General features: G+C 44.0%; 1 protein-coding gene across 4 annotated transcripts; it reads right to left on the reverse strand.

Annotated features, from left to right (window-relative positions):
• Window positions 1-75: 75 nt before the first annotated feature.
• DNAJC7 (DnaJ heat shock protein family (Hsp40) member C7) lies at window positions 76-27,829 on the reverse strand. Of its 4 annotated transcripts, XM_035027114.1 has the most exons (15): window positions 27,715-27,736; window positions 23,680-23,837; window positions 15,932-16,020; window positions 14,860-14,984; window positions 14,363-14,476; window positions 13,615-13,689; window positions 9,546-9,664; window positions 8,677-8,830; window positions 7,972-8,136; window positions 7,031-7,122; window positions 3,947-4,020; window positions 3,194-3,340; window positions 2,817-2,969; window positions 815-877; window positions 76-393 (listed from the first exon to the last, which is right to left on the reverse strand). In XM_035027114.1, exons 2-15 carry the CDS (start codon window positions 23,706-23,708, stop codon window positions 356-358), a joined length of 1,437 nt encoding a protein of 478 aa, XP_034883005.1. In that variant the 5' UTR covers window positions 23,709-23,837; window positions 27,715-27,736; the 3' UTR covers window positions 76-355. The 4 variants fall into 4 exon arrangements, with proteins under 4 accessions (XP_034883005.1, XP_034883004.1, XP_034883007.1 ...); XM_035027113.1 differs by lacking the exon at window positions 23,680-23,837 and having other exon boundaries at window positions 27,715-27,829; XM_035027116.1 differs by lacking the exons at window positions 23,680-23,837; window positions 27,715-27,736 and adding an exon at window positions 19,225-19,378.
• Window positions 27,830-27,856: the final 27 nt, after the last annotated feature.

Genomic DNA, 27,856 nt, shown 5'->3' on the forward strand with positions numbered 1-27,856 from the left:
GCTCTGGCCTACCAACTCTGGAGTGACACAAAGTAGCTGCCAGAGCAAAGTGCCAGAAAGGGTCAAAACATTTTATTCTCTTAATTTTTTTTCTTTTTTAATAAAGTTAAACAGTAAAACAAAAATTCACAAGCTGCCTCCCTGTCCACCCCCCGCCTCCCTCCCCTCCCTGCAGTCTCCGGTGCTGGCTCCCTTTCCTTTCCCCCCACTCACACAGACACAGGGTATCCAACTAAGAAAACGAAACTGCTCTAAGGATGGGGAGACGAGATGAAGGGAGGAGGTGAACTGTGCCCACGTTCAAGGTTACACTGAGCAAGTCTGCACTTTCTGGGTTCTGGATGGTTTCCTTTCATTAGCCAAATTGAAAAAAGAAATTCCCTGGACCAGATGCTGTAAGGCAAAAGAAGGGCTTGTTAGTTGGCTCTCGGTGGGAAGATCACTGCCGATCACGGCAAAGTCTTCAAGGGCTGCTTCAGAAGAACCGCCCAGAGCATCAACAGCCTAGGCCCTGGGGCCTCAGGGGAGCATGTGAACAGCTGTGTGTGTAGCTGCTTAACCTCACTCTTGTGGAGAAGCCCCAGCATGAGACAGCTTAGAGACACCTCCCCGGCCCTGCAGAGGGGTGGGCTAACGGTCCCAAGGCATGGTGCGCCCAGGGGCCTCCCTGCAGCACCTGAGTGGATCTGTATCCTGCTAGCCGGGCCTTCTGCCACCTCCACTCCTGGGCCCCTGTGACAAAGAGCTACCTAAGTGGGGAGTCGCATTATGAGCCTGTAATCTGGGAACTCCCGAGAGCAGGAGGCTTACTCACCTTCAAAGCTGAAGCCCCCAGGACCGCCAAAGAATGCCTTGAAGATATTGTTTGCGTCAAAATCTGTGCAGCAGAACAAGAAACAAGACAGGGACAAAAAGTGGAAAAAGTCAGACATGTCTGAAGAGGGACTTATGACAACGCTGAGAACGGGTCCCCAAAGCTCTCCCAGCCGCATCCCTTACCGCCTTCCCAAAACCTCACTGACTCCCCATGCCAATCGCTGCTCATCCCATTCGTAGGACACGCTCCTCCTTCCCAGCCAGGCCCGAAGGAAAGCTGTCTCTGCCTCAGCCCACTTTGCCGGACCTTCTTCTCAACAACTGGGAGGCCACTTGCACTTACAAGACTCGCCCACGCCGTCTCCCTGTAATGCTGGGGCTGCTACTGAGAGGGCGAAAATCTAGCACTTCAATGCTAGCAACACTAAATCTAGGAATAAGATCTAAGGTTTACTGTATTCATTTGATTCCATGCTCTGTCTAGACTGTAGGCCGGGGCGGGGGGGGGGGGGGAGTCATGGTTTATTAAGCACCTACTAGGTGCCGATCATTGTGCTGCGTACTCTGCACACCTTACATCGCCCCCAATTTATACTCAGCAACACCTAAGTAGGGAGCTCAAGTAACCTGCTCAAGATCAAGTGATGGCAGCAGAACTGAACAATCCAGCTTCTGCCTGACTCCAGTGCTGCGGCCTTATCATCAGACCACAGGTCTGCTGCCCCGATGCCCACCTGACTTGCTAAGCTCCACAGAGGATTTGTCTCCGCCAGCTGATCCAACAGGCACATTGTGTCCAAAAGCAAATTCTTCCTTGCCTGTGTACCTGCTCGTCTTGGGTCCCCTAGTTTAGTGACTGGCTCCGAGCCAGCCATCCAAAGCCACTCAGCTTCGTCCCTCCCTTCTTCCAAAACATCAGCAACCACCTCCTGCTACATCTCCCACCGTGCCCTCCGATCCTTTCCTACCCATCATGCCTTCCGCCATCTCTCACCGCCCCCCTTCACTGCACCAAACCACGTCCTCACTGCCATCGCACATATACTTCTGGAGCTCAACTCTGGTTGGGAGCTCCCCTACTTAGAACCCTCCAGTAGCTTTTGACTGCTCGTTGCTCCTCCCAACAGCTGGGCAGAGCAACGTTTACTATTAGTAAACGTAAGTTTTTAAAGTGTGCACACACACACACACAAACCCCGAACCAGAGATAAGGATTATCTAGGCAACATCATCAATCCTATTTTAAATTCCAAGATTTTCTTAATGGAGGAGAGAGGGCTGGTATTAGAGACAATGGTCTGAGAAGTGTGCAGAATTCCTGGCCTTTCTCATCTCCAACCAAGCTCATGGCGAGCAGCGACACTGACAGCTACGCTTTAAGTCTTTCGGGGAAACTGAACTTCGTGAAGCCCGCAGGGAATGGGTGACACATGTAAATATCAGTCAGCATACACTCTGCAGGCGGAGAAAACTTCCAGCCAATAGGAAAAAGCCCATATTCCCTACTCCGGCCGCCAAGGCCTTCTGAGGGGGGATCCAGCTACTTTGGGGCTTCATGTCTCACCCTCCCCTGCCTCGAGCACCCTCTATCCTCCCCCACTCAGCCCCTCACAGCTCCCCGAAGGTATTATTTCTGCATTTCCAAGCCTTCCCTTACTATTGCTCACCATCTAAGTACCCACTCTGCATCCTGAGCACCTGTGACCCTGACTGTCCTTGTTGGGACTCCACATCCAAGGGTCAGGAGTCAGATGTGGCCTGTGGGTCAGTTTGCAAAGCCCAAGACTGGGTTCTCGGAGCTCAGGGAACCTGTTTGATTTACCTGTTATTTCCAGTGCCCATCACAGTGCCTCACACATTACAGGTATTTATCCAGGGTGGGCCTTACACATCACTATGCCTCACTGGCTGTTACGCAGACTCCCCTTTGGAGTGTCTTCAGAAAAATTCTAACAATCCACAGCTGTCAGGTTCATCCCAAGCTGCCCCAACCAACTCACCACCCATATTCATGCCCTCCTCATCCAGGTCCTGTCCGCTGTCGTAGCGAGTCTTTTTCTTGGGATCAGAGAGGATGGTAAAAGCTTCTCCAACTTCCTTGAACTTTTTCTCTTCCTCCTTCTGAACTTCGGCACTGGCTCCACTGTGCCGATCTGAAGGGAGAAGTATGGGAAAAACTCAATCACAAGAAAACAAAGTTTAAGACAGAGACCACTTTATGTCTGATTTTAGAATCTGGTACTTCCAAAGTTTGGAGGGTAGGGAACTTACCAACAGCTCATTCCCAGCTAAAGAGCCAGAAACTTTCATTCTGGCCCAGTTTGGCAGGGCCGGCCTGGTTCATTCTTCCCAAGTCCCCTCCCCGTACCCACTCTACCTGGATGATGCATCAAGGCCCGTTTCCGGTAAGCTTTCTTGATCTCGTCCTCAGAGGCATTCTTGTCCACTCCCAGAATTTTGTAGTAATCTTTCCTCTTACTCTTCTTCAGTTCCAGCTGTGCATTTTTTAGGAGCTGTTTGTGTTCTAGAAGGATACAGCTAAAGTCAATGGACAAATCTGACTCTGGTTTCCTTTACCAGGTCCTAACCCAGATAGATGCCTTACAGTCAGAAGCCTTGTTAAACATACCAGGCGCGTTTATAGTGTTTTCTTCTTCTTCTTTTTTTTTTTTTTAAGATTTTATTTATTTATTTGAGAGAGAGAGCACATGAGAGGGGGGAGGGTCAGAGGGAGAAGCAGACTCCCTGCCGAGCAGGGAGCCCGACGCGGGACTCGATCCCGCGACTCCAGGATCATGACCTGAGCCAAAGGCAGTCGCTTAACCAACTGAGCCACCCAGGCACCCTATGGTGTTTTCTTCTGAAGATTAAAAAAAAAATCTACTCATACTTTGGTTCCTCACATCAGCCTAATTACACAGAAAAGGAAGTGAAAGTGACAGAGAGGATTTAGGGGCAGAAAAGAAGTGCCTTATCCTGCACTTGGCATCTCTGTTCACTTCTTCCTGGTTGGCAAATAGGCTCCAGGTATATCCCTGATCCCTGAATCAAACAATCCCATGTCCAGTTTTAAGGGCCTAAGAGAAAGACCTCACAGTTCCCTGAGAAACATGTTCTCAGACCCCTTTACCTTTTGTTTTCTCCGTCTGATATACTTTTTCATAGTCCCGCACTGCTTCTTCATACTGTTCTGTGTCCATGTAACTGAGAAGGAAATACAGGGTGGTACAGCAACGTAAATAGAAATGGCCTTCGGTATCACTGCTGCAGAAGAGGCACAGCTCAAGCAAGAGACACACACTTTTGGTCGAAATGCTTCATGAATCAGGAGTCCTTAAGCTAGCCGTGAAGAATTAAAACTACCAGTTCCTCAAGTAAAAAGAGAGCGATCTCATGCCACTTGCACCCAACCAGCAAAGTGAGACTCTGCTCTGAGCAGAAAGCAACCAACGGGAGAAGGTTCCTTCTGACGTCACAGAGCCCCTGAGAGGCATCTGGATTGCCTTAGGAAAGGCAATGTGAGCGCACCTACTTGAACGCTTACTTGGGATTGAAATGCAAAAGAAAAATTATCAAGTGAGAGCCATGGATATGGAAAAGCTTGGAAACCTGTAGTGCCATAAACATGCAGGGCCAGCTCCAATCCAGAGTAGAAGTGGGATTAGTGAGCCACTAGAAGGATCAAGTTCAAGGTGGTGGCTGCTGGCAAATGCTTCCAGTAAGACTAATCAATCTGAGAGATGTAGGTAAGCGAGAGAAAAGGAGACTCTAAACACAGACTTGCTTCTGTTTCAGTAATGCAGGAGAAAAGGGCGGGGGGCTGGCCCAGATGGGGAGAAACAAGCTTGCCAGGCTGAGTGCCGGACCTTTTAAGACCTTCTCTTCCACAGAAGCAAAGTGGTAATTTCCATGTCCTGATAAGATCACTGGCGCCAAGATGGCCTACCACGTAAACGGACTGTGGTAGAAGCTCCAGAGACAGACCGCCTCAGCGGGGTGCACCACAGCCAGCCACTGCACAACAGAGACCAAATTTACTACCCTGCCCCCACACCAACCCGTCTCTGCAAACATCAGAGCTCCGCCGGGCCGAGAGGCCACAGCTACTGATGTGGCTGGCAAGACGGAAGCCCAACTTCTGAAGCATCTTTGATTTTCCAACAACATCTTAATTTACAACTTTAATTAAAAAATGGTGAGAAAAGCCAGTACCCTGCACACACAGGGCACAAATGCTACCAGGAGCTCAGAGAACCCATTTACAGGATGAAGAATAATAATAAGGGGACAGCCCAGGTGCAGAATGATGGGACAGATAAGCAACCTTAATGAACTTTCCATGCCCTTTTGGAACGTATTAAACAAACTTACTATAGTGATTTGCATTTTTACTTAACGTGTTTTTAAAATTCAGGGATATCTTCACATTTAAATTTTTTTCTGTGTTGTACACCTGAAAGAATATAACACTGTACGCCAACTATCTATTAAGAAGGTATTTTTTTTAAAGTTGAAGAAAAAGTAGAGTAGTAGAGCCTCAGGGAAAATGGGAAACTCCAGCCCATGACAGGAGCTGTAGCAAAGATCTGGCCGTCTCCCCAACTTCAAGGGTAGGTTGAGGCCGATTGGGGCAGCAAAGCCCCTCGTTAGGCTTTGGCCTGAACTAATCTCCACTACTTCATGTCAATCCCGGCTACCTGAGGGGATCATTGGCCAAATTTTGGCCAACTGTACCCAAAAGTGCATGCTGTCCCCTGTGGTGGGATCTCAAAGGCAGAGTTACTCAGAGGACAGTTCTGTTTCTACCACAAAGATAAGGAGTTGTCTGATTAAAGCCATTTGATTTTTCCTTATTGAACACTTAATAAAGATTTAATTATCCCCCTAACAAGCCAAGAATTTTCTCTTCTCTCCCCATTCCTGTTCAAACACTGCAGAGTGTCCACTGAGTTGACATGTCATGTACCTAGCCACCTCGGCCCCACCAGACACTTAGGGGATTCTCTTTGCTGGCTATTACAGATAACACCACAGTAAACTTGCATATAGCATTTTTTATCTGTTAAAATGAGTCATTAGCTGGGTCAGAGGATATGTGTTGTCTTCCAAAGCTTCCATGTTTGCCAGTGGTTTGCAAACAAGAGATGATTGACAGCTGGTCTCACAGAGTCTATAATACAATTCCGTGGATGTTTCTGTTTGACAGACTTACTCATCCACTTAGAAATCCACTTAAAAAAAAACACAGTAGCAATTTTCCTGTTTTTAAAAAATGTGGATAATTTGGGGAAAACTAAACGGGAGGCAGGCCACGCCCCGCACCACTGATGAGACTGAGGAGCTTAAAGAATGACGGGCTCCTCAGACATCAGTAACATCACCAGTCCTCTGGGTCCGACATTTCGTGACAAGAAATGGCATGAGTGTTAGAGGATTAGTACACAACAAACAGGTCTTCCTTTGGAACTTTAAAGGTAGGATGTGTTTTTCTGTCAGGGAAATAATCTGAAATACGAAGAGATGGATTTGTGGGAGTCTCTCTTAGCCCTTGCTGCGGTTCCTGTCTGCAGCACAGAGTCTGCATGGACAAGCAAGCCAGGGAGTGCCTGGACTCTGACGGCAAGTCTGGGCACTAGATCTAGGTAGGCATCTCCTGGCTCATAAATCAGAGTCCCATGGAGTATTTCAAAAGGGGCTTCCTTATACTGCTGGGAGGCTGAGCCAGATTAAATCCCTTCCAACCGAGACTGTCTTCCCTAACCCAGAACAAACAGGACTCAACTGTCTCCAAGAGATACTTTACTTCTTCCTCTTCCAAGCACCATACATTCATTCCACAAAACATTTATTGAGTGAGCACCTATTGTGTGCCAAGCACTGTGCCAAGTTAGAGCAAAAGTGTACAACACAAAATACAATCTCCAAAGGAAATGGATTTAAACTTTAACAAAAGGAATTTGGGTCAGGCATCAGAGGAAACTTACTGACCGTGAGGGGCGTAAGACACAGGCATGGGAGACTGAGGGAGCTTGTGCAATCTCCTCCGCTGGAGGTCTATAAAGATAGTCTAGGGCTGGAACAATCCCACCTAGAGGCAGGGGGAAGGACCAAATGACCTCACAACATCCCTGGGTCTGCGTCAGCATCCACAATGCAATTCCCCTGGCAGGCCAGCAGCAACCCTCGCTTCCCCTCGCCCGCCGGAGGCACTCACCACTGAGCTCTTCTCAAGTAGGCTTTTATATAAGTGGCATCGAGCTTCACTGCACTCGTGCAGTCTTCTATTGCATCATCTAGTTTCCTAAGCTTCAGGAGAGAGAGAGCAGTCATACTTCACATCTCTGCAGACCGAGGGAACCCAGAGGCTGTGAGCATGGCTTCAAAATTCTAAGAGGACAGTCATGCTGGCCCCCCGAACTGTCACACTCACTCTCGGTCACTGAGAAAGCCAGTGTCTCAGAGAGCTAAGGACACCAGATTTGAAACTGGTTTCTCTTCTACGGGATGGAAGCCAGGCACACCTACGTGCAGGGATAAACCACCCCTGCTGTTCCTGGGGTAGTGCCCAAACAGGATATGGGAATAGGAAGGGTGGTTCCTGCCCTCATTCTCCCAAAGGCCAATGAGAGGGTTAAGAACTGCTCTGATCTCTGATCGCTGGAACACTGTAAGAGCAAGGACTCTGCTGCTGTTTCTTACGGTACACGCAGGACTACAGTGGGCCCGCAGGCCATTTCCAGCCAGGCGCAGTGACCATCACTTATGCTGGACAAAAAAACTAAGCCTGCCTCATACTCTACTTTCCTCCAAATCACTCCTAAGAAAGAAAGAATCACTTGCTTAGGCCAAAGCAGCAATAATATTTGCTTAAAAAATTATCCCAGAGCCTCTAGGTATTCTTTTAGTGGAGGAAAGGGAACGTGAGGAAGAACAGGTAGGAACAGCCTTCCAAACTGTCCCTCAAGTGCCCTTCAATTCCACAGAAAAGGTAAAAGCCTGCCTCTCCGAAGGAAGTTCCTAACAAGCTGAGCCTTCCACCAAAATCACCTTTTCTCCTTTCATCTGGCCTGCCCTCATTAGGCAGAATCCCCAAGACCTCTCTGATGTCCCTTAAACATATCTCCACAGGCCCCAAGACCCAGACCGAGTGCTTACCTTGGAATTAACCGTGCCCCGATTACAGAAGAGTTTAGCATTTGTTTTTATATTGTTAGGATCTATCCCCAGGGCTTCTGTGTACAGTTCATAGGCTAGCTTGTAATTTCCTTCTTTAAAGGCTTTATTCCCATCTTCTTTCTTTGCTTTCAGTGCTTTGGCATTCTACAGGAAAAAGGAAGGGGAGGTCAGTTAACATCCAGGAAACCTCAGACCACTGTACAGAGGGGCCCAAGTCTATTTTCAGTTTCTCAGATCCCAGGTGTTTAGCATCACACTGACCCTGACCACCACCACCCACCCTCTGCCCTGCCCCCGCCACCTGGGCTATTTGTTGCTCACTGATGCTTCCTACAGAGTGGACAGGGGAACCAAGATTTACAACAGAATACCAATGAGACTTGTTTACCCAGGGTTTACCTCCACTCCCTAGGTTAAGCATTACTATTTTTTCTTCACTGAGGGAAGAAAAAAAGAAAAAAACACTTAGGTATTAGAAGGATCTGACCCTGTATGATCACATTTACCTTTAGACAAATAAAAGTACTTCTGAAATAATTTCTAATGAAAGGCCCAAGCATCCTGGCAAGGTGGGAAAAGGAGCTATCACATTTCATGTGAACCTTGAACCTTCCACTCTTGACTCTCTTAAAGGCTCAAAAAGGTAGCTTTTGTTCCTACTCAGATCTGGGGCCTAGAACTTACTCTGCAAGCAATGCAGGCCTTCTCATGGTCAGGAGCCATCCTGAGAGCCTGTACAAAAAACTGAACCGCCTTCTCAATACAATCTTCATAATAAAGGCAAAGACCTCGTACATACAGAGCATCCGCATTGGTAGAATCCATTCGTAAAATGTCACTGCAATAGCCGGAAAGGGGCACATTCAGCCGTGGTTTGGATCTCCCCACCATTACTATCATTTGTGATTACTATCGCCAGTTTTTCTCTTGACCGTGTGTCTAGTATAGAAAGTATCCAAAGGTAGATAGATCCCAATGAGCTCTTCCCATACCTTCCCAGCTCTTCCCAAATAAACCACCTGTATTTACCTTTAATACACTTCATGTGTCTCAGTCTTTATTTGAACAGAAATTGGCAAACTACAGCCCACAGGGCCAAATCCTGCCTGTCACTGTTTATATAAATTGTACTGAAATCTAGCCACATCATCCACTTATCTATTATCAATGGCTGCTTCTGCCAGAAGTGAATAATTACGACAGAGATTCTATGACCTACAAAGCCTAAAATATTTACTACCTGGCCCTTTACAGGGCTCACAAACCTGTGGTGTAGGAAGAAAATGACATTAAAATAAAAAACAAAAAAACAGAAACAAAAAAACCACCTCACACATCTGTTCTTCGACATACAGCTGAAGTACCTACCATACTTCTATATATCTGGTAGGTTTTCAAATCCGGTCTAATTGTGGCTTTAAGTCCCAGGAAGGTCTGATCAGCTCTACCTGGTCTACCTACAGGACATATGGTAGCGCCTGCTATAGACAGCTGCCAGGCGGCACCTGTCCAGTGGTGGGACATTTCAATGCAGAAATGGCCTGACTTCATACCTGGCCACAGACTGTGCTTCCGGGTAACGACCTAGCATTGCTAAACATTCAGCTTTGAGGATTTTGAAGCGATGGCAGGCAGGGGCAAATTCTAGGGCACGGTCCATGCAGAAAACCACCTATGGGGAGAAGAAAGCAAATAAGGCTCTTCATTCTGGACTCTAGAAATATCTTCATTTATAAATGTCTGGCCACAGGCAACAGATTAAAAGGAAAGTAATATCAGAGCTTAGGAACATACCTGATTCATTTGATTAAACCACTGAAACAAGGAGAGCAACTGATCCAGATGATGATGACATGACAACAGCAAACATTTAAGTACTTTATATACTGACCCATTTAATGCTCATAATTTTATAAAATAATTTTATGAAGTACCTTATTTTATTAATGAGAAGCTAAACTAAAGCACAGAGATTAAGGAATGTGTTCAAGGTCACCAAAGCTAGTACGTGACAGAAATGGGGTTCAGTCTCAGACACTACAACTCCAGAGCCTGTTACTTTAATCACCATGCTAAGCTGCCTTCACAGTGACTGTGATCAAAATTCACATCCTTCTACTGTAGAAATACAATTATTTGCTACTCTGTATAACTCACCATGCTTAGCCTATTACGTAAGACAAGGATACCGAAAATAACCTGACACAGAATCGTCGCTCCCTATATCATTAAAATTGCTTACAGTTCCCTCCTTCCTGTGCCATGAGCCTCACATCTCACTAAGTACCCTAGTGGCCACCCTTCCATTCCTATTTTATTTTTATTTATTTTTTAAAAGATTTATTTATTTATTTATTTTGGGGAGTGTGAGCAGGGAGAGGAACAGAGGCAGAAAGAATCCTCAAAAAGACTCCCCGCTGAGCATGGAGCCCGACACTGGGCTCAATCCCAGGACCCTGAGATCATGACCTGAGCCGAAATCAAGTGTTGGCTGCCTGACTGAGCCAACCAGGCGCCCCTCCGCTTCTATTTTAGTAGCAATATATCAGTAAAATGGTTGGTTTAAATGGTCCTAAATAGACTATATCAAATTACTATACTTAAGATGTTTATAAACCAAAAGGCAAGTTTCTCTCTCTCTCTCTCTCTCTCTCTCTCACACACACACACGCTGAGATTGTCTTTCAGTTTGATAAAGCCTCTCCATATATTCCTATTTTCTCTTTTCAGAAGTTTGTTCTCTGAGCCTTCATTTTTGGTTTAGCTGCTATTCCTGGGAGATCCTTGCTGAATCATATCCTTGTCAAGGATAAATGACCCAAAGGAGCAATGTGGAATTAAGAGACACCCATTCGGTCTAAGAATCTGGCCATGGGGATCAGGAAGAAATGAAGTCTGAAAACTCAAAAGCAATAATAGGTCAAATTCCAGCAAAAGGCAACTGGTTGGACATTCATGTAATGGAATACCGTGTGGCTCTAAAACAGAATGAAGCAACTTTCCATGTATTAGTACAGAAAGACTTCCAAGGTCCACTAAGTGAAAAAAAGCAAGGCACAGAATAGTGAAAAGCATACGACCTTTCATGTAAAAAAAAAGAAAATCAGGACTCTATATTTCTACTTGCTTATATACATACAACCAGACTGGAAGGCAACAGAAGAAACAAGACTAGAGATTACTTCAGGGGGTGAGAACTAGGTAGACAGAAGTTTGGGGGAATACCTATCACTGAGTATCTATTTATATTTTTAGCTTCCCCCCCACCAACCAATACTTCTAACTTTTGAACAATGAATAGCACCTATTCAAAAATTTAAATTTGAAAATATGCAGAAGTAGGGCAACACCAAGAGCTGCTCCACTGGAAGACTGCAGTGTTCACAGAGCAGTGGTGGGGAGGACTCTCTTTCAGGGCACAGGTTACTATCCTAGAAGTTCTAAGGATTCTATGAAAGTTCAGGTATCATGTAAGATAGAATCATGGTGCTAATTTTTCCCCCTTAAATAGAAAGAGAATGGCGGGGGGGAAGCAGTCAGATGTAAGCAGCCACACCCTGTTGCCTTCGCAACGTTCTGTATGGAGATGGTTCTGCTCATCGGGTCAGTGGCGTGTCAGCTGAAGGCTTAGTGCTTCACTTCCCACCCCCCACTCCCCATGACTAGGGACAGCTGCAGGCAAAGAAGATCTTTGTTTCTTCCAAGTTCATCTGTTTCCCCTGCCAGGATCATAATTCTTCATTTGTGACATCACCATGAGCTACAGTGGGGGGGGCTGGGATGTCACAAACAGAGGATTCTGTCACAAACTGGGGATTCTGGCTCCAGAGTGGGCAAGAGAGAAAAGAAACTCAAAAGATTGCCTTTTGAGACAAAGCTTTTGCCTATGTAAACCTCAGAAAACATGACAGAAGGAAAACACACACACACACACACCAAAAAAACTTATGAATCACAGTACAAAGACACTATGGTTATTAAAACCAACAGACAAAAGAGGGATGCTAATAAGTTAATGCTGGGACTCTGCATAAGCTAATCAGAAATATTTATTACCAAATAAAAGACCTGCACAGTTTGTGACTTAAGAATAATTAAGAATAATTCTTAGTTGTACCCTTTTATCAAACGTTTACTGAGTACATTCTATAGAAAGCACTGAGCAAATTCCCACATATGAAGTAACAACTCTATTCCTTGGATGATACAAACCTCTTTTAAGTGATCCTGAAAACTGACCCTAATCCGTGGTTTTTACCTTTTTAGGAGGCTAATCACCTCCCTTTTGAAACTCTAATGAAAGCTACTTCCAAATATCATCTAAAGCAGGGAATTAGGAATTATACAGATGAGACATAACCACTATAAACAAAATCTAGAAAGGTATCTAGAACTTTTACACCTTTCTCATGTTTTCAGATAGGTCAACCCCTCTGGTGCATTTTCATGGACTATCACACAGCTCCATCAAGGAGAGTAGTGTGCTTTCACAGCAAGGCCTAACATCAAAACTGTAGTGATGACAGGTTACATACACTGGCCAAAAATCTAAAAGGAGCCTCTATTTTTTATTTAGACCTGCATCTAGTTCACATAAAGCAGGGTGAAAGCTAGCTTTCATTATTCAAATTAAACCAATATCCAAACCTAATATTTAATTCCAACTAGTATTCCCTCTATTAGCCAACACACTTGTAGGATACTATCTTGTATCAAAAGCAGGAACAAATTCAAGTAAACTCACATTGCTTTTTATCATAAAGCCAAATAGAATTAAGAAAGTAAATACCTTGGCAAAAAAATTTTTTAGATGCTGGTGATGATGTGGAGTAACAGGAACTCTCATTCATTGCTGGTGGGAATGCAAAAATGGTATGGCCATTTTGGTAGTTTCTTGCAAAACTTAACATACTATTACCACACAATCCAGGAACTGCACTTCTTGGTATTTACCCAAAAGAGGTGAAAACTTATGTCCACACAAACACCTGCACACAGATGTTTACAGCAGCTCTATTCATAACTGTCAAAAACATGACTGTCAAAAACTAATGATGTAAGGTATAGTGATTAACATAATAAAATAAAATTAAAAAAAAAAAAAAGTGACTGTAACGTATGTGCCTCTGGGGATGCCCGGGTGGCTCAGTCAGTTAAGCATCTGCCTTCAGCTCAGGTCATGATCCCAGGGTCCTGGGTTCAAATTCCGCATCGGGCTCCCTGCTCAGAGGTCTGCTTCTCCCTCTCCCTCTGCCCTTTCCTCCTGGCTCATGCTCTCTCTCTCAAATAAATAAATAAAATCTGAAAAAAAAAAAAAGTGCCTCTGGTGGGGAATGCTGATAATGGGGGAGGCTATGCATGTGTGGGGGCAGGGGAATATGAGAACTCTCTGTACCTTCCTCTCAATTTTGCTGTAAACCTGTTCTTAAAAAAAATAGTCTTAAAAAAAAAAGAAAGAAAAAGGCAAAGTCAAACTGAAGTGGTAATTTATTATTCTGGATCTTCTGTACCATACTAACACACACACACACACACACACACACCTTCTGTATCATATTACACGTGCACACGCGTGGCCTTGTGATAAAGGGTAGATGAGATTTCCCCATAGTTGTACTTTACCTTCCGAAAATCCCGCTTCTCAAAATCCGTTTCTGCTATTTTCTCATATTCTATGACTGCATTAGCATTCTTGAACTACGCCAGAAAATCAGACAGGGAAAGTTTTAATGAAGTTGTAGATTCAACAACCACAAAAATCAAGGCTTTGATGAATTATGAGTTCAAGAAAATCAGAACCACAGACTTCTCACAAATCAAGTTGGTGAAGATGCAGCCAAGACTCCTAAAAGGCAGGCTAAAGCCCTACCTGCAACCTCAGTTTGAACTTCAAGTCAGGAACACCAGAGTCGTGCCTTGATAGACATAAATTAAAGGCACAGCATCATCAGAGGTTGAGCAGAAGCTTCCAGATTCTCACTAAAACGCATCCAGGAGTAAACTGGGTATAAATAGAGATGGAACTAAAACACATTTTAGCTGCTACTGATTTAATCAGGACTTGAATTTACTCAAATTCTTTAACCTCACTCAAATTAGTTCCTTGCAGCATCTGCCGGCTCCTCAGCCATCTAAGAAACCCTCCATTTCACAGATTTCTAAAACTATAAATCATATTCAAAACTCTGTCTACATATAAGAAACTGAGGCTCGGACAGACTATGAGACTTGCCTACAGTTACCCAGATGTGGTGATGGCAGAAGTGAGACTAGCTCTCAGTTCTTTTTATTTTTAGGTAGCTCTCAGTTCTGACTTTCAGGTCACTATACCACAGTGTCTCTTTCCATATGGACAAGATCAGAACCATACCTCCTGTTGTGCCTGAGCATTTTTGTGATCCAGTTCTAGGGCTCTCTGGAAACTACGACATGCTGCCATGGCATTCCCTAGAGATAGGTGGCATTTTCCCTCTCGTAGATGTCCCTAGAAGAAATGCAAAGAGCGAAGAAAAGGAGCATGATTGGCCAAGCAGAGAGCAATCAACAGCAGGAACAAACACCCACACAAAACCCAACATGGGATGAAAGCAGCCAGAGCAGTGGTTCTCACCCAGGGGAGATTCCGCCCTCCATGGGACGGTTAGCAATGTTGGGGACATGTGTGGTTGTCACAGCCGGGGAGGTAGGGGTGCTACTTATACCTAGTGGTTAAAGAGATGCTGCTAAACATCATACAATGAACAAGACAGCCCTCCACAACAAAGAATTATCTGGTCCCAAATGTCTACAAAGTCAAGACTGAGAAGCCCTGGGCTAAAGGAAAGCAACTGCAGCAACCGGTCCTCCCCAGATGGTCGCATTACGTACCCGGACGAAACTGTCATCCAACCTCACTGACTGTTGTGCATCTCCAAGAGCTTCCCGGAACTTGCCGAGCATCATCAAAGTGGCTGCTCGATTCCCATAATAGCTAACATTTTTAGGACACATATCTACGGGAAGGGCAGAAGAAAATAAAATAAAGCTTAGCACGGGTCACTGCTTCAAAAACTCAGGGGCCCTCTCCCCTCAGAACTACATCAAGGCAATCAAACTATAATAGGAATGCTGACATACTCTCTTTAAAAGGCCATGGCCAAATTTTTGACTACCGACAGCAGCAATGGTATGACCTATTAAAAAAATAAAAGTTACTTAAAAATAATTTATAATAGCTTTAAAGTGCACTGATTATTCTTTAAAGGGGAGGGGTCAGCATATTCATCTTCTTAATGAATTGTATTATATATAATAAGAAATGAAAATGAATTTGCATTTGTTGAATTAGGGGTCAAGAGCCTGTAAGCAAGTTAAGTGAGAAATATGCTGACATGGGATTAAAATATGCTGGCAGATGGAGCATGGAAGTTGTTAAGACTTGATAATTAATATCTATAAGGGCTATTTTCTTTTTTTTTTTTTAAGATTTTATTTATTTATTTATTTGACAGAGAGAGACACAGTGAGAACGGGAACACATGCAGGGGGAGTGGGAGAGGGAGAAGCAGGCTTCCCATGGAGCAGGGAGCCCGACGTGGGGCTCGATCCCAGGACCCTGAGATCATGACCTGAGCTGAAGGCAGACGCTTAATGACTGAGCCACCCAGGTGCCCCATACAAAGGCCATTTTCTAACATGGTTAAATGAACTAGAAATGGCTGAGATGCATTTAGGTGGGTTATCTTTTTGCCATATCTAGAATTTCTGGAATTGCCTTTGTCAAATGAAGAACTACCCATTTATAAGTCATCCCTCATAAGCCAATTAAGTCCGAAAGAGTTCGCATAGTAAGTTATGAACCCACTAAGCCAAAGGCTACTTTTTCAAGAGCCGCTACATACAACAGTACTTATACTGAGCAAATTTATCTTCCAACATAAGCAGTTAAGGTCCTTCTCACCTATGGCTTTTGTATAATAGTTATAAGCTTCATTGTAATCTTTCTTGGCATAGTATGCGTTTCCTTGTTCCTTGAAAGACTCTGCTTCCCTGAAAAGGAAAGAGAAAGAGGAGCATATTATACACAGGGAATAACCTCTGTAATCTCATGGGAGCAATCTTTTGTCTAGAGCCCCGGGTATATTGAGCTGAAAGTTAGTGCAATACTTGAAGGAATTTATAGATTTGTTCGATGCTATTTTTGTCACTTAGATACATTCAAACTAAATCAAGAAAACCTCTCTCATGTGGCCTGCCTTTCCTCGTTATTCCTGCCAATAGTCATATCCCATACAACAAGCAAATTTAGACATCCTCTCACAGAGACTGAAATTTTTTAAGTTTATTTATTTATTAAGTAATCTCTACACCCAACATGGGGCTCAAACTCATGACCCCAAGATCAAGAGCTGCATGTTCCTCCAACTGAGCCAGCCGAGTGCCCCTGAATTTTCATGTTTATTTCCTTTCCCCTGTGTCACAACTGCTGCCTCTTCAGCAAACATTAAAAATCAGTTACAGGGGAGCCTGGGTGGCTCAGCTGTTAAGCATCTGCCTTCAGCTCAGGTCATGATCCCAGGGTCCTGGGATCGAGCTCCGCATCGGGCTCCCTGCTCAGCGGGGAGTCTGCTTCTCCCTCTCCCTCTGCTGTTCCCCCTGCTTGTGCTCTCTAACAAATAAAATCTTAAAAAAAAAAAAAATCAGTTACAGATCACTCCATTCAGGGGCAACGATTTCTTAATGTGAAAGGGGTCACATCCCTAGAGTTCTAATGATTTATGCTCTTGAAAAGTGACTCATGCATTTGTCATTGAAAGGACAAGCAGAGCAAAAGCAGGTGGCAAAGGAGTTAAACACATAGAATATTGGTGTTTAAGATGGAGGACGGAGTTGAGTGACAGCAGAGACCAAGAACTTGGGTAACAGGGACATATGAGGTACAACCTGCCAGTGCCATGTTCTCAGAAGTACCCACCTACTGATGTACTCTGCCTATCACATCTATGTGGGTACTTATGCTACCATTTCTATAGTATCTTGTATAACCACCAAGTGGATAATATCAGAATTTCTGCCCTACTCCAAGATCCATTTTTGAAGCTGTGCCATTAGACAAACTGTACTTTCCGAAAGGAACAATGTTATGTAAGGAGAATTATATTCCAGATCAAGGAACTAGAATCGAGTAAGACATGACCAACAATGTTGTAAAAAACTAGTAACCTCTACCAAAGATACCCCAAATCATTCTAATGACCAACTTGAGTGACAAAGATAATTCTTTACCCAAGTGATTCCTGCAACATAACGAAATATCTGAGCACTTTTGTTATAAGAATCTTTGTTTCTTTTTCTGTCCTCTACACAACCAAAAAAGGATCCAGTTCAAGGGAAGTAGGGACAAAAGTACCTAATTCTTTTTTTTTTTTTTTTTAAGGTTTTATTTATTTATTTGACAGAGAGAGACACAGTGAGAGAGGGAACACAAGCAGGGGGAGTGGGAGAGGGAGAAGCAGGCTTCCCGCAGAGCAGGGAGCCCGATGTGGGGCTCGATCCCAGGACCCTGGGATCATGACCTGAGCCGAAGGCAGACGCTTAACGACTGAGCCACCCAGGCGCCCCAGTACCTAATTCTTAACATAGTAATGGTATGGGAGTTTACAGCTTGAGTCTATGGACATCAGCATTGGGAAGATTTGATTTATTTACTTACATATTTTAAACTACAAAGTGGCAAAGCCGCCCTCCTTTTATTGAGGCGATCTCCCTTTCCATTCTTCTCCAGCACTGTCCTGGCAAGCCCTACTAACATGAAAAGGCTGCTAGAAGAAAGGAGAAGGAAAATGGGAATGATCTATAAATGTTGACAGATTTGAACTGTGCTGGACATAAATCTGTTTGAATAATTTACACCAACTGGTACAATGCTATAAAGAGGCCATCTGCTATTAAAAGTCCTCAAGAAGGATCCCCCAACCGCAAGATTTATAAGACCAACTGCAATCTTTCTACATGGTGTACACCATCCTATAAATGTGAATTAAGCAAGGCACTATAAAAACTATGAGGAGCCTATCCTTTAAGAGCAGACATGCCAAGAGATCTGAAGAAAGGGCTTCCCCAACACTGGATGTCAGAAGCTGAGTCAAACAGCTGTGAAGAAATGGAGTGGTAAATTCAAAGGAAACACTGGGCCCACAATGCAACTGTGATCTAGTCTTCTCTTCAGTTGGCTAGTGGCTAAAAATACACAAATCCTTGAGGAAAACCAAAGGTATCCAGGCACTTGGACAGACACCATATTAGCAGTAGAAAGCTTGTTAGTCAAAGGTGAAACAATCTGTAGAGCTACAGAATGGTGCCCTTTCTTTCCTGAAACACTAACTTCCATGGCTGCAAGGGACTTCAGCACTGGCTTCTATAAAAACACAAAGGATGATTTCTGTGGAAAGTCAGAAATAATTACTGAAGCCTGGTACTTTCCATGCGTTATCCTTCTACCAGGTGTTTCATTATTCCCGTTTCTCAGAGGAGTAAAATAAGGGATAGAGATTAAAAAGTGGCCCAAGGTCAGGATGTGAAGCCACACCTGTCAGATTCCAAAGCTTATGCACTGTCTACTATGCTAAGCTTTCTCTCCAATGCTCATCTCTATCTATTGCTTAAGACTTTAAAAATTAATCTGTCCTGCAGGAACAAGACATGGGCAATGAATGTGAATTTCTTCACACTAAGATATAAAAAAGCCCCCGAGTATAAAATCCAACTCCAGAACTACAATCTGCATTTAAACAAGCTAATGACATTTCCTAACAATTAGTCACAGAGAGAGCAGGGCTCCTTTCTCTTTAAGATGCAAGACCTAGTGAACTGGACTTTGCCTCCCCCAAGAAATGCATTTCATTTTAGTAAATGGTGAGTAGATTCCATTCTAGAGCAAACAAAGCGAGTAATGTAGAGGCAGCCCACAGCAGAAAGAACAAGAAGAATTGTGTTGTGACAAGTTACCATGTTTTTAACCTCACACTGCACAGCATCAGGCCAGAATTAGCTATTCCCACACAATTGCCTCATGAAAAGGACTTATTTTCATAGAAACATGGTTGATTAACAGCTGCCTAAACAATGGGCACTTAGTGCTTTTAGGCTGAATGCTTATTTTTTGCCTCCAGGTCCAACTCCCAAAGTGGAGTCCCGCCTTCATTTTGAACCTCCCCACCAAATACGCGACAAGCTTTAACCAATGGGCCTGACCCTGTGAGACCAGCCGAGGAAAAAGTGGATCTTTGGAATCCAGCATGGCAGCAGCAAGAACTGAACAAGGCTGCATCAGGAACAATTCCAGGGTCAAATCCATTCAAGTCCTGCCCTGGGAGTCTGAGAAAGGGCTGAAGCTTGTTCAAGTTGCCCTTACAGCAAAGGGACTGAAGGATGAGATGTCAAAGGCGTGGGACTGGAAAAGAAGGAGAAGAGCTGGTTAACACGGGAATTGAGGGCAGTGTGGTGCTGGTATCTGTCACCACTCACCACCAGGGTCAACAGATTTGATAACCAAGTGAGGTTACAACATGTACCTACCAAAACACATCAGCACTGAGAAAGGAAGGATTGGAATTAATTAGGTCCACCTAGACGAACCAAAAGGAGGAAAGGAGTCCAAAGTGGACTAAATTACACTACAGGTTATTTTCTATGGCCACAAAATAAAATTCAGACTAAACCCTGAAATATAATACCACATCAAAATAGAGACTGGCCATAACTGACCTGCTGGAGCTATTAATAGCTACACTACATCTCTAGTGCTTTTTCAGATTTGCCAAGGCATTCCGAGGGAAGATCTGGGCCTCCTGAGGTGGTTATGGCGATACTCTCACAAGTCCTTCAACAAGGAAGAGCCAGTGAGGTACCCAAGGCAGCCGCACAGGCTGCCTAACTCTAACAGTCCCAGATTTTTTCCCCACTAGATCCTGTTAACCAACGTTAAGGTTTTTAGATTAAAACTAATTTATCTAGTTTCCCACCCAATCTCTAAGCAGAATAAGCTGCACCTCTGATTCACCAGGAGATGCTGAGAAAGACTCTACCTTCCACCAAACCAGTCCTTTCACTTTAATAGCCAGCAACAAATTCCTGTGAAGGAGCTACTGAAAGATTTTCAAAAACTTCTATCCTCTTTGGAGGTATAGGGGGAGGGCCCACCACAACAGGATGAGTGCTGGAGGGCCTAGACGGCCTTCTCTCTGACAGACACAGGTGAGGAGACTACATTCCACTCTTGGTCCGCTTTGATATTTTAAAATTATTTTTTGGAAATAACTTCATCAATCAGAAAACTGCAGCCTGACACCTGCTCTTCTACACTACATGTGTTAAAAATCTGTATATCCTCTGATCATGCAGTTATATTCTCTCTCCCCCAATGTAGCACTCATTCATCACAGATGCTAATTACTCCAATGAAAAGTGCCAAGGGAATCATTTGGTATCACATAGGTCTTAGCAGGGCTCAGCATCATGTGATCAATTCAGACAACTTGGGCTTATGATCACCAGTCAACTCTGCACATTTACAGCTCAGCTAAATTAACCATTCATTAAAACACAGCAATTCACATTGCAACGTGACCCAAATTAGATGCCCTATAAAAATCTTCATTTTCTCTCTAAATACTTCCAAGTTGAATGGTAAAGCAGTATCTTCGCCTTAGGCCAACTAGTCTATCTTTTAGCAATGAAAGAGAGAATTTTACTCATCAGCTTTCATTAATGCAGGATTCACTGGGTGGCAGTTTTTAAAACGCCCTCAATATGACTGAGTTCACTTTGGAAATGCTTCGCATTTCATGTATTTGTGAATTATTAAAATAAGGATGAGATGCTCCAGTATTAGTACAATATCACTTCAAGGTTTAGTTACCTCCGTGCATAAAAACAAAGACTAGCGGGGTGCCTGGGTGGCTCAGTCAGTTAAGTGTCTGCCTTCAGCTCAGGTCATGATTCCAGGGTCCTTGGATCAAGCCCCTGGCATTGTGTTCCCTCTCAGCAGGGAGCCTGCTTCTCCCTCCCTCTGCCTGCTGCTCCCCCTGCTTGTGCTATCAAATAAATAAAATCTTAAAAAAAAAAAAAAAAAAAAGACTAGCACAGTTCACTATTCCATAACATTTGCAACCTAGGAAATGTGGATTAGATTTTTGTATGACAAAAACATACCTGACTGCTTTTACTTATTTCAAGTATTTGGCTAGAATAATCTATTTTTAATAAAGTTCAGCTCTTCTAATAGTCATTAATAATAGTTTAAATCAAAAGAGATGCAGAAGCTTGAATGAGATCTTTTTTTCTCTTTTTTTTTGCATTTTCTTGATGTATTCGGCTACTCCTGATGTGGAAGAAAAATCTAACTGCTAAAAATGTAACTCAGGACAAGATGATTTCTTTTGTTAGAGCAGAAGAGTATTTCAGGGCCTTTGCTTTTGGAGACTATTTTATTGGCAGGAAGACTCTTAGAAGATACCTATTAACAATAATACTTTAGGGGCGCCTGGGTGGCTCAGTCGTTAAGCGTCTGCCTTCGGCTCAGGTCATGATCCCAGGATCCTGGGATCGAGCCCCGCATCGGGCTCCCTGCTCCGCGGGAAGCCTGCTTCTCCCTCTCCCACTCCCCCTGCTTGTGTTCCCTCTCTCGCTGTGTCTCTCTCTGTCAAATAAATAAATAAAATCTTTAAAAAAAAAAAACAAAACACAATAATACTTTATACTGCCCGAGTCAAATATCCTTTATGCATTCTTACTATATTTACTACTTCCAAAATGTCACCTTCACTCTGTGATTGTTGCACTCATTTTTTTTATTCAGTCAAGTTTACTAGTTGCCCGTTGATCTAGAAACATCCTCCACCCTTTAGAATTTACGGGATCTTGGCCAGTCTCAGAGTAGAAATTCCTTCCTCCTTCCCACAGTCCGAGACCTCCTGTCCCCAAAGGCATGTCACAGGGCCTGTTTCATGTTGCACTCTCTCTGACCTCCATAACAGAATAAAGTAAAAGGAGCCCAGGAGCCTTTTATTCCATCTTACTAAACACATACTATTCTTTCTTTTCTAACTAGTCTAGGGATGAAATGACAAATTTTATATAGGTAAGTGGAGGAATTCCACGGATTCAGTGCTTGCTGAAAGCAAGGTGCTCTATGCTGGGTGTGAATAAAGGCTTCATAATGGTCCAGAGAAAACAGGGTGGGCTCTGCAACTGCTACCAGGTGGTAAAAATGGGCTACCCAGCTTCCTTTACCCAATTTGCTTTAGAATAAACAGCTTCTGCTTTCACTTTAAAGCACAATTAAAATATCCACTCTTCTCCCAAAAAGAGGGGAGGAGATGAAGATGAAGAAAACTCATTAACATACCAGTTCAAATAGTTCTCTTTCTGGACATTCAGGGGGAAGCCTCAACAGAGGCAGAGCCAGAAAGGACCAAGTGGAGTCACAGATACAGTCTACACAAGGCAGCAGCACTCTCTACTGCTTGAGCAGGGAAGGACACCAGGCAACACACTGGAATTGGCAATCTCTTATTCAGTGAGGGGAAAAAGCAACCAACTATCAATCGACCCAGACGGAAATCCTATTATTGCACACAGAAAGATATACACATGAAATAGCTGACTCAACCACAATAAATTTATGCTAGTTCCTTAAATGAGAGGTGTCACAATCTGTGGCATCTACCTAACTAACCTTTACTCCAGGGGACAGGAGACCCAACCATAAAGCTGCTAGCCAGAGGCTTGTTTTCATAACATACCCCAAAACCCACCATTTTCTATCCCTTGGTTCCCCATTCTGTGAGATCTCCTGCTACCCTCATCGGGACATTAGCACCCAACAAAAATCTAGAACTAAGGAACTATAATTAAGAAAAAGGCTGCTTTCTGAGTTTTTGGGGGAGGTGGGGGTGGAGGTGGGAACCAGAGTGAGGAGTCTAAATTGTCAACTGGCATGTGGCTTCTAAAGTTCTCACAAAAAATAATAAAGTTCTCTTGGTTCCTTACTTTAACAGGTAGTTGACTATCTCAGAGCAAACTGACAGAGGAAGAACTCTCAGGACAGAAACTCCCTGAGAATAAGAGAAAATGTTGCCTGCCTCACACACCCTCTCCAAAAGCCTAATAATAGAATCAGAAGAGATGGCTAACACTTTGCTTACCTGACAATCTGGTCTCCCCACAAAAACTTCAAATCATATGACAACAGAATATTAGGGGTCAGAATTGGACTCTGAAAGTCAAATATTCATATTTTCATTCTCAAAAGTCTCAACCACTCATACTCCTGCCAATAGTGGGATAAAAAAAGAACTGCTATTTTGGGCGCCTGGGTGGCTCAGTTGGTTAAGCGACTGCCTTCGGCTCAGGTCATGATCCCGGAGTCCCTGGATAGAGTCCCGCATCGGGCTCCCTGCTCGGCAGGGAGTCTGCTTCTCCCTCTGACCCTCCTCCCTCTCATGCTCTCTGTCTCTCATTCTCTCTCTCTCAAATAAATAAATAAAATCTTTAAAAAAAAAAAAAAAAGAACTGCTATTTTGATTTATATGGGGAAGAAAAAAAATTGTCAATCCAATAAAATGAACAGACATTGGGATAACTTGTATGATGTTCTGCTCTTACTGCTGCTCTTACTGCTGAAATTCAGACAGTTTAAAAGAATACCTGGAACGACCTCTAAGTAACTTCCACATCACTCAGCACTGGAGAAAAGGGACCAAACATTAGTGGAATAAGGGTGAATGGGCTCTCAGAGGGACTGTGCATCAGACCACAAGGCACCTAGGCAGCCGCTGACCATTGTTCTCCAATCTTCTAAAGTCCTAGAGAAAAAAAGCAAAGGCAAGTGCCCAGTACTCAGCTTTTAAAAACTTTTAAAATACTAGCTTCAATGACTACACTCATCCCTGATTGGCTAGAATGTTCAATAAGCCCGGGTTTTAAGCCAATCAGATTTCTGGCCGTTGGGAATGGACTAAACACTAGAGCAACTGCCATTCAACTTGGCTCAATTTGGTTGGTTTCTGGTTCTGGTTAGTATATGGACCTGAATTAAAGCAGCAAGGACAGAAACACCCTTCCTCTGTACTCTACCTTAACTCCAGTTATGATTTAACAAATTTTTTTTAAAGACTTTATTTTTAAGTAATCTCTACACCCAACCTGGGGCTCGAACTCACAACCCCAAGATCAAGAGTTGTATGCTCTATCAACTGAGCCAGCCAGGCTCCCCTGATTTAACAATTTTGCCACTTATTAATATTAGGTTCAATTAACCAGTTAATCAAGTTCAATACTGGTATTCAGGATTCTGTATTCCTAGCTTCATCCTTTCCTTAACCATGACTTATTTGTCCCACCTCCCGTTTCTTCACCTCTGACCCCACACTTAAAGTATACCAAAATGAAAATGAAGGCTGAAAGCCGTGTTTTCACTGATTTGAATTTAAGGTCAAAGATAATATCCCATTCAGCTTGTGGGCTTACTGAAATGTCTAGCTGCCTACCATGGAACTTCAAGAGAAAGTTTAGAGAGACAAATGCCTAAGAATTTAAAACAGAGGAAGAAGAGCTGGGGAAGGCATCCCCACAAGCTCTTCAGTTATGGCCATGAACTCCAAAATGTCCCAGGAAGCTGTAGTAAATAAATAAATAGCAACTGCAGCAGACCCTGAGATATGGATTCAGGGTTCAGTGCTTCCCACCAACAACATGAATAGAGAAAGAAAAAGCAAACTCTACAGAGTTTATGATACCTGGGTACTGAGAAAGGACCCAATGTTCTTGCTTGAGTCCACCATGAAAACAGATACACAGATTATCAGATCAAGGAATCAGATAAGGATGTTCTATTTCCTAAATCTACGGCTTCCATTGGTTCCTTTAGACCCTATTGTCCAGTCACGCTGGATACATGCTGAGACACAGAAGTTTTTCCTCTACTGATGAGAAACTTGAAATCCTTCGATTTTACCATAATAAAGACTGCCTACAGACACCTCCCCAGCCCAGGAAATGTGACCAGAGAGCCTTCACTTGAGACAGGTATTCATATATCAGATAAAGCAATCAGCAACTTCCCAGGCAAGTGTAAGGCTTGAAATTAAATTAGCTGAATTGTAAAACCTCTGAAATTTATCTCTCTGGCTCCCCAAGTAGCTTTCTCTGTTCTGGTGGGCAAAGAGAAATTCAGAACCCTGATCTATTTTGGAGTGCCAACTAATACATCTTTTATTTTAGCCTCTCAGCTGCTATGGGGGAAAAAGAACTTTGTCAGAGTGACAGACAAAAAAGAAACTGAAGTCCATTTCTTTTCTCTCTAAAGACACTAAAGCTAATGAAATAAAACATGCAGCCATTTAAAATGCTGCAACCACGAGGACCCGTGTCTTGAAAGCTCTTCTCACTTTGCCCCCTGTGGGACTGTAACAATTTAGCAGCAGCAGCATGCTCTTGAGCCAAGAAGCAAGGAAGGAAGGACTCCTTGCTGGACTCCACAAAAACTACCCAAGAGACCCATCAACTCCAGTGTCCCCAAGTGAACTGGTAGTAGGACTGTAACAAGAGACACAAACTTGGCCAAATGACTAAAGGGCATCTGTAAGGGATGTCCCTATCCCTGCCCTCTGCTATGGCTACACAGGATTACAGGATACATGAAAAATGTAAAATTACCTTCCTCCAAAACCTCTACATCATCACTCCATTTTCAGCATTGGAAAACCATACATAAACAAGGCTTTTTCTTACTAACAGAGCCCAGTGTTTACTCTCCTAAGGATGCCCATACATGGCAGAAAGTCAATATATAGTGATTTTATTTCACTATATTTTCCTTTTGATTTGCTCACATAAGTGGTATATACTAAGTATCTATGTGTTATTATAACTAAAGTATCTATGTAAGTATGTATTACATATAAGTCTAGCAAGGATGTATTTTTTTCAGTTAAATTTACAGTATTTTTTTTCAGTGGTAGATAAAACCGTGCATTTTACAGTCAATGACATCTTAAATTCCATGAAATAAGGCAGTTAACCTAAGTCAACACCCCTCCTTATTCTGCTGTACTGCTACCAAATATGATGTTTTTGTGTGATGTGGTCATGTTACAGCATCACCTATTTTGCATTTCTTAATATACCTTCAGGTTCATTTACTATAATTTTATGAGGCTGTGTTTGTTTGTTTAAAGAAGGACCTGCTTTAGATAGAGGGCTTTGAAGTAAAACCCCAATTAGGGACAAAGATCTATACTAAGTAGGAGAAGGTTTTTTCAAATTACTACATATAGCCCAAGTTCCTATTTATAGCACACAACCCCCCGCCCCCCACTCTTTACAATACCAAGTAAATCCTTGCAATTAATGTAAGCTCTGTCTGTGCCCGGCTGGGGGGAGGGGTGGGAGAGGGGAGTTTTGTTTCCCACTTTGCAGTTCCTTAATGATGCTTAATCCTAACCACCTGAGAACTAGGTATGATGTGAAAACTCAAAACTAAGAACAGAGACTAGACTCTGGTATCCTGCCTTCTCTGATTATCCCGGGGACTTACTACACACTTGGTCAAGCCTCTCAGTTCTCAACAGATCTTGGGACACAGGCTGCAGTAAATTACCCTGAAGCTTGATTAACGATTCATTCCACCACAGTGAGTACCTCCTGTATTTCTAATTTGGACAGTAAAAAATTCTCAGAATCCTGGTTTCGGATCTCATGAAGCCAGACTGAAGCCATACAGGGATTAGTACAAAGATATGGAAGATGAGGGAAGGAAACTAAGGGAATTGAAGCCAATTAATCTGCAGTTGATAACGAACGGAAGCCGGGCTTCCGAAACCTTTTCGATAATTCTCCTTCAGCATTAGGACAAGTATGACTACCCACAACTGCGTTCCAACCCACTTCCAATAACCTGCCTTAGCTGTAGCCAGAATCCAGAGTGTTCTCGAAAACCACTCACTCAGCAGCTCCCTTGGCTAGCCCAGACTGGCAATCTCGAGCCACTGCGGCTGCCCAGCAGTGCCAACAGCGCCCGAGCAGTTGCGTTCCTCTCTGCTGTTTAACTTAAGAACAGTCCTGGGAAGAATGAGGATCTTCCTCCGGAAGGACGGAGGGGCAGGAGTTTGACGTGTAGAGCATGAGACAGGGCCCTCACTCTTCCTTCTTCCCCTCTCATCTCCGACTTCTGGGGTACGGGGAGGGGGCACCAGGTCAATAATGGAGACACACTCGGACCCAGGCTAGTGGTCGCCGGGGTACATTACTGAGGAACGAGGGTGAGAAGAACAAGGGCTCTGAAGATGCAAAGTGCTGATAGCCAACAATGCATAGAAGTTAACAAGAGAAGGGGGGTCGGGGGCGATGTAAGGAAGTCGTCATCGTCGCCGCGCAGCCTCCCCCACTCCATAACAGACCTCTGAGATCCCCTCAGAGACCCGGCTTCTACAATAAGGGCGACGTTCCTCCTGTCCCGAGAACAAGGCTGTGCCTCCGCTCCCCAGCCAGGCGGAAGCAGGAGGGGAGGGCCGACCTCCGGGAGCACCCCTTCAGGGGGTCTATCGGGACTTATCTCAGATGGGGGGGGGGGTCGCGGAGGGCGGGGCATCGCCTCAACAGGGGCTGCACCATGGCAGGGACGGGTTTCCCGGGGTCACGGAGCTGAAGCTCACCCCTTCCACTCCCCCGCTACCCGGTTACCTCTTCGCTTCCTCGTCGTCGTGCAGCTCTGGCTCGGTCGCCGCCATTACCACATCGCACTCCGCGGCAGCCGCCATCTTACCGCCGGGACCAGAGAGGCGGGTGGGAGGCAGGCGGTGAAGAGCACTTCCGGCTGGAGCAT

The sequence above is a fragment of the Mirounga leonina genome, unplaced genomic scaffold (assembly GCF_011800145.1).
Source record: "Mirounga leonina isolate KUSES-001 unplaced genomic scaffold, KU_Mleo_1.0 Mir_200, whole genome shotgun sequence".
NCBI lineage: Eukaryota > Metazoa > Chordata > Mammalia > Carnivora > Phocidae > Mirounga > Mirounga leonina.

Bases quoted from the DNA above. Each gene is read 5' to 3' on its own strand.
- DNAJC7 (XM_035027113.1), bottom strand. From the start codon at position 27,791: ATGGCGGCTGCCGCGGAGTGCGATGTGGTAATGGCGGCGACCGAGCCA. The intron at 9,665-13,614 runs GTAAAGTACAAC...TTCTCCCCATAG, and splicing joins AGAAGCGGGATTTTCGGAAG to GTGGTTTTCTGCATGGACCG. The intron at 8,137-8,676 runs GTAAGTTCTAGG...TTTTTCCTGTAG, and splicing joins AGGCCTGCATTGCTTGCAGA to AATGCCAAAGCACTGAAAGC.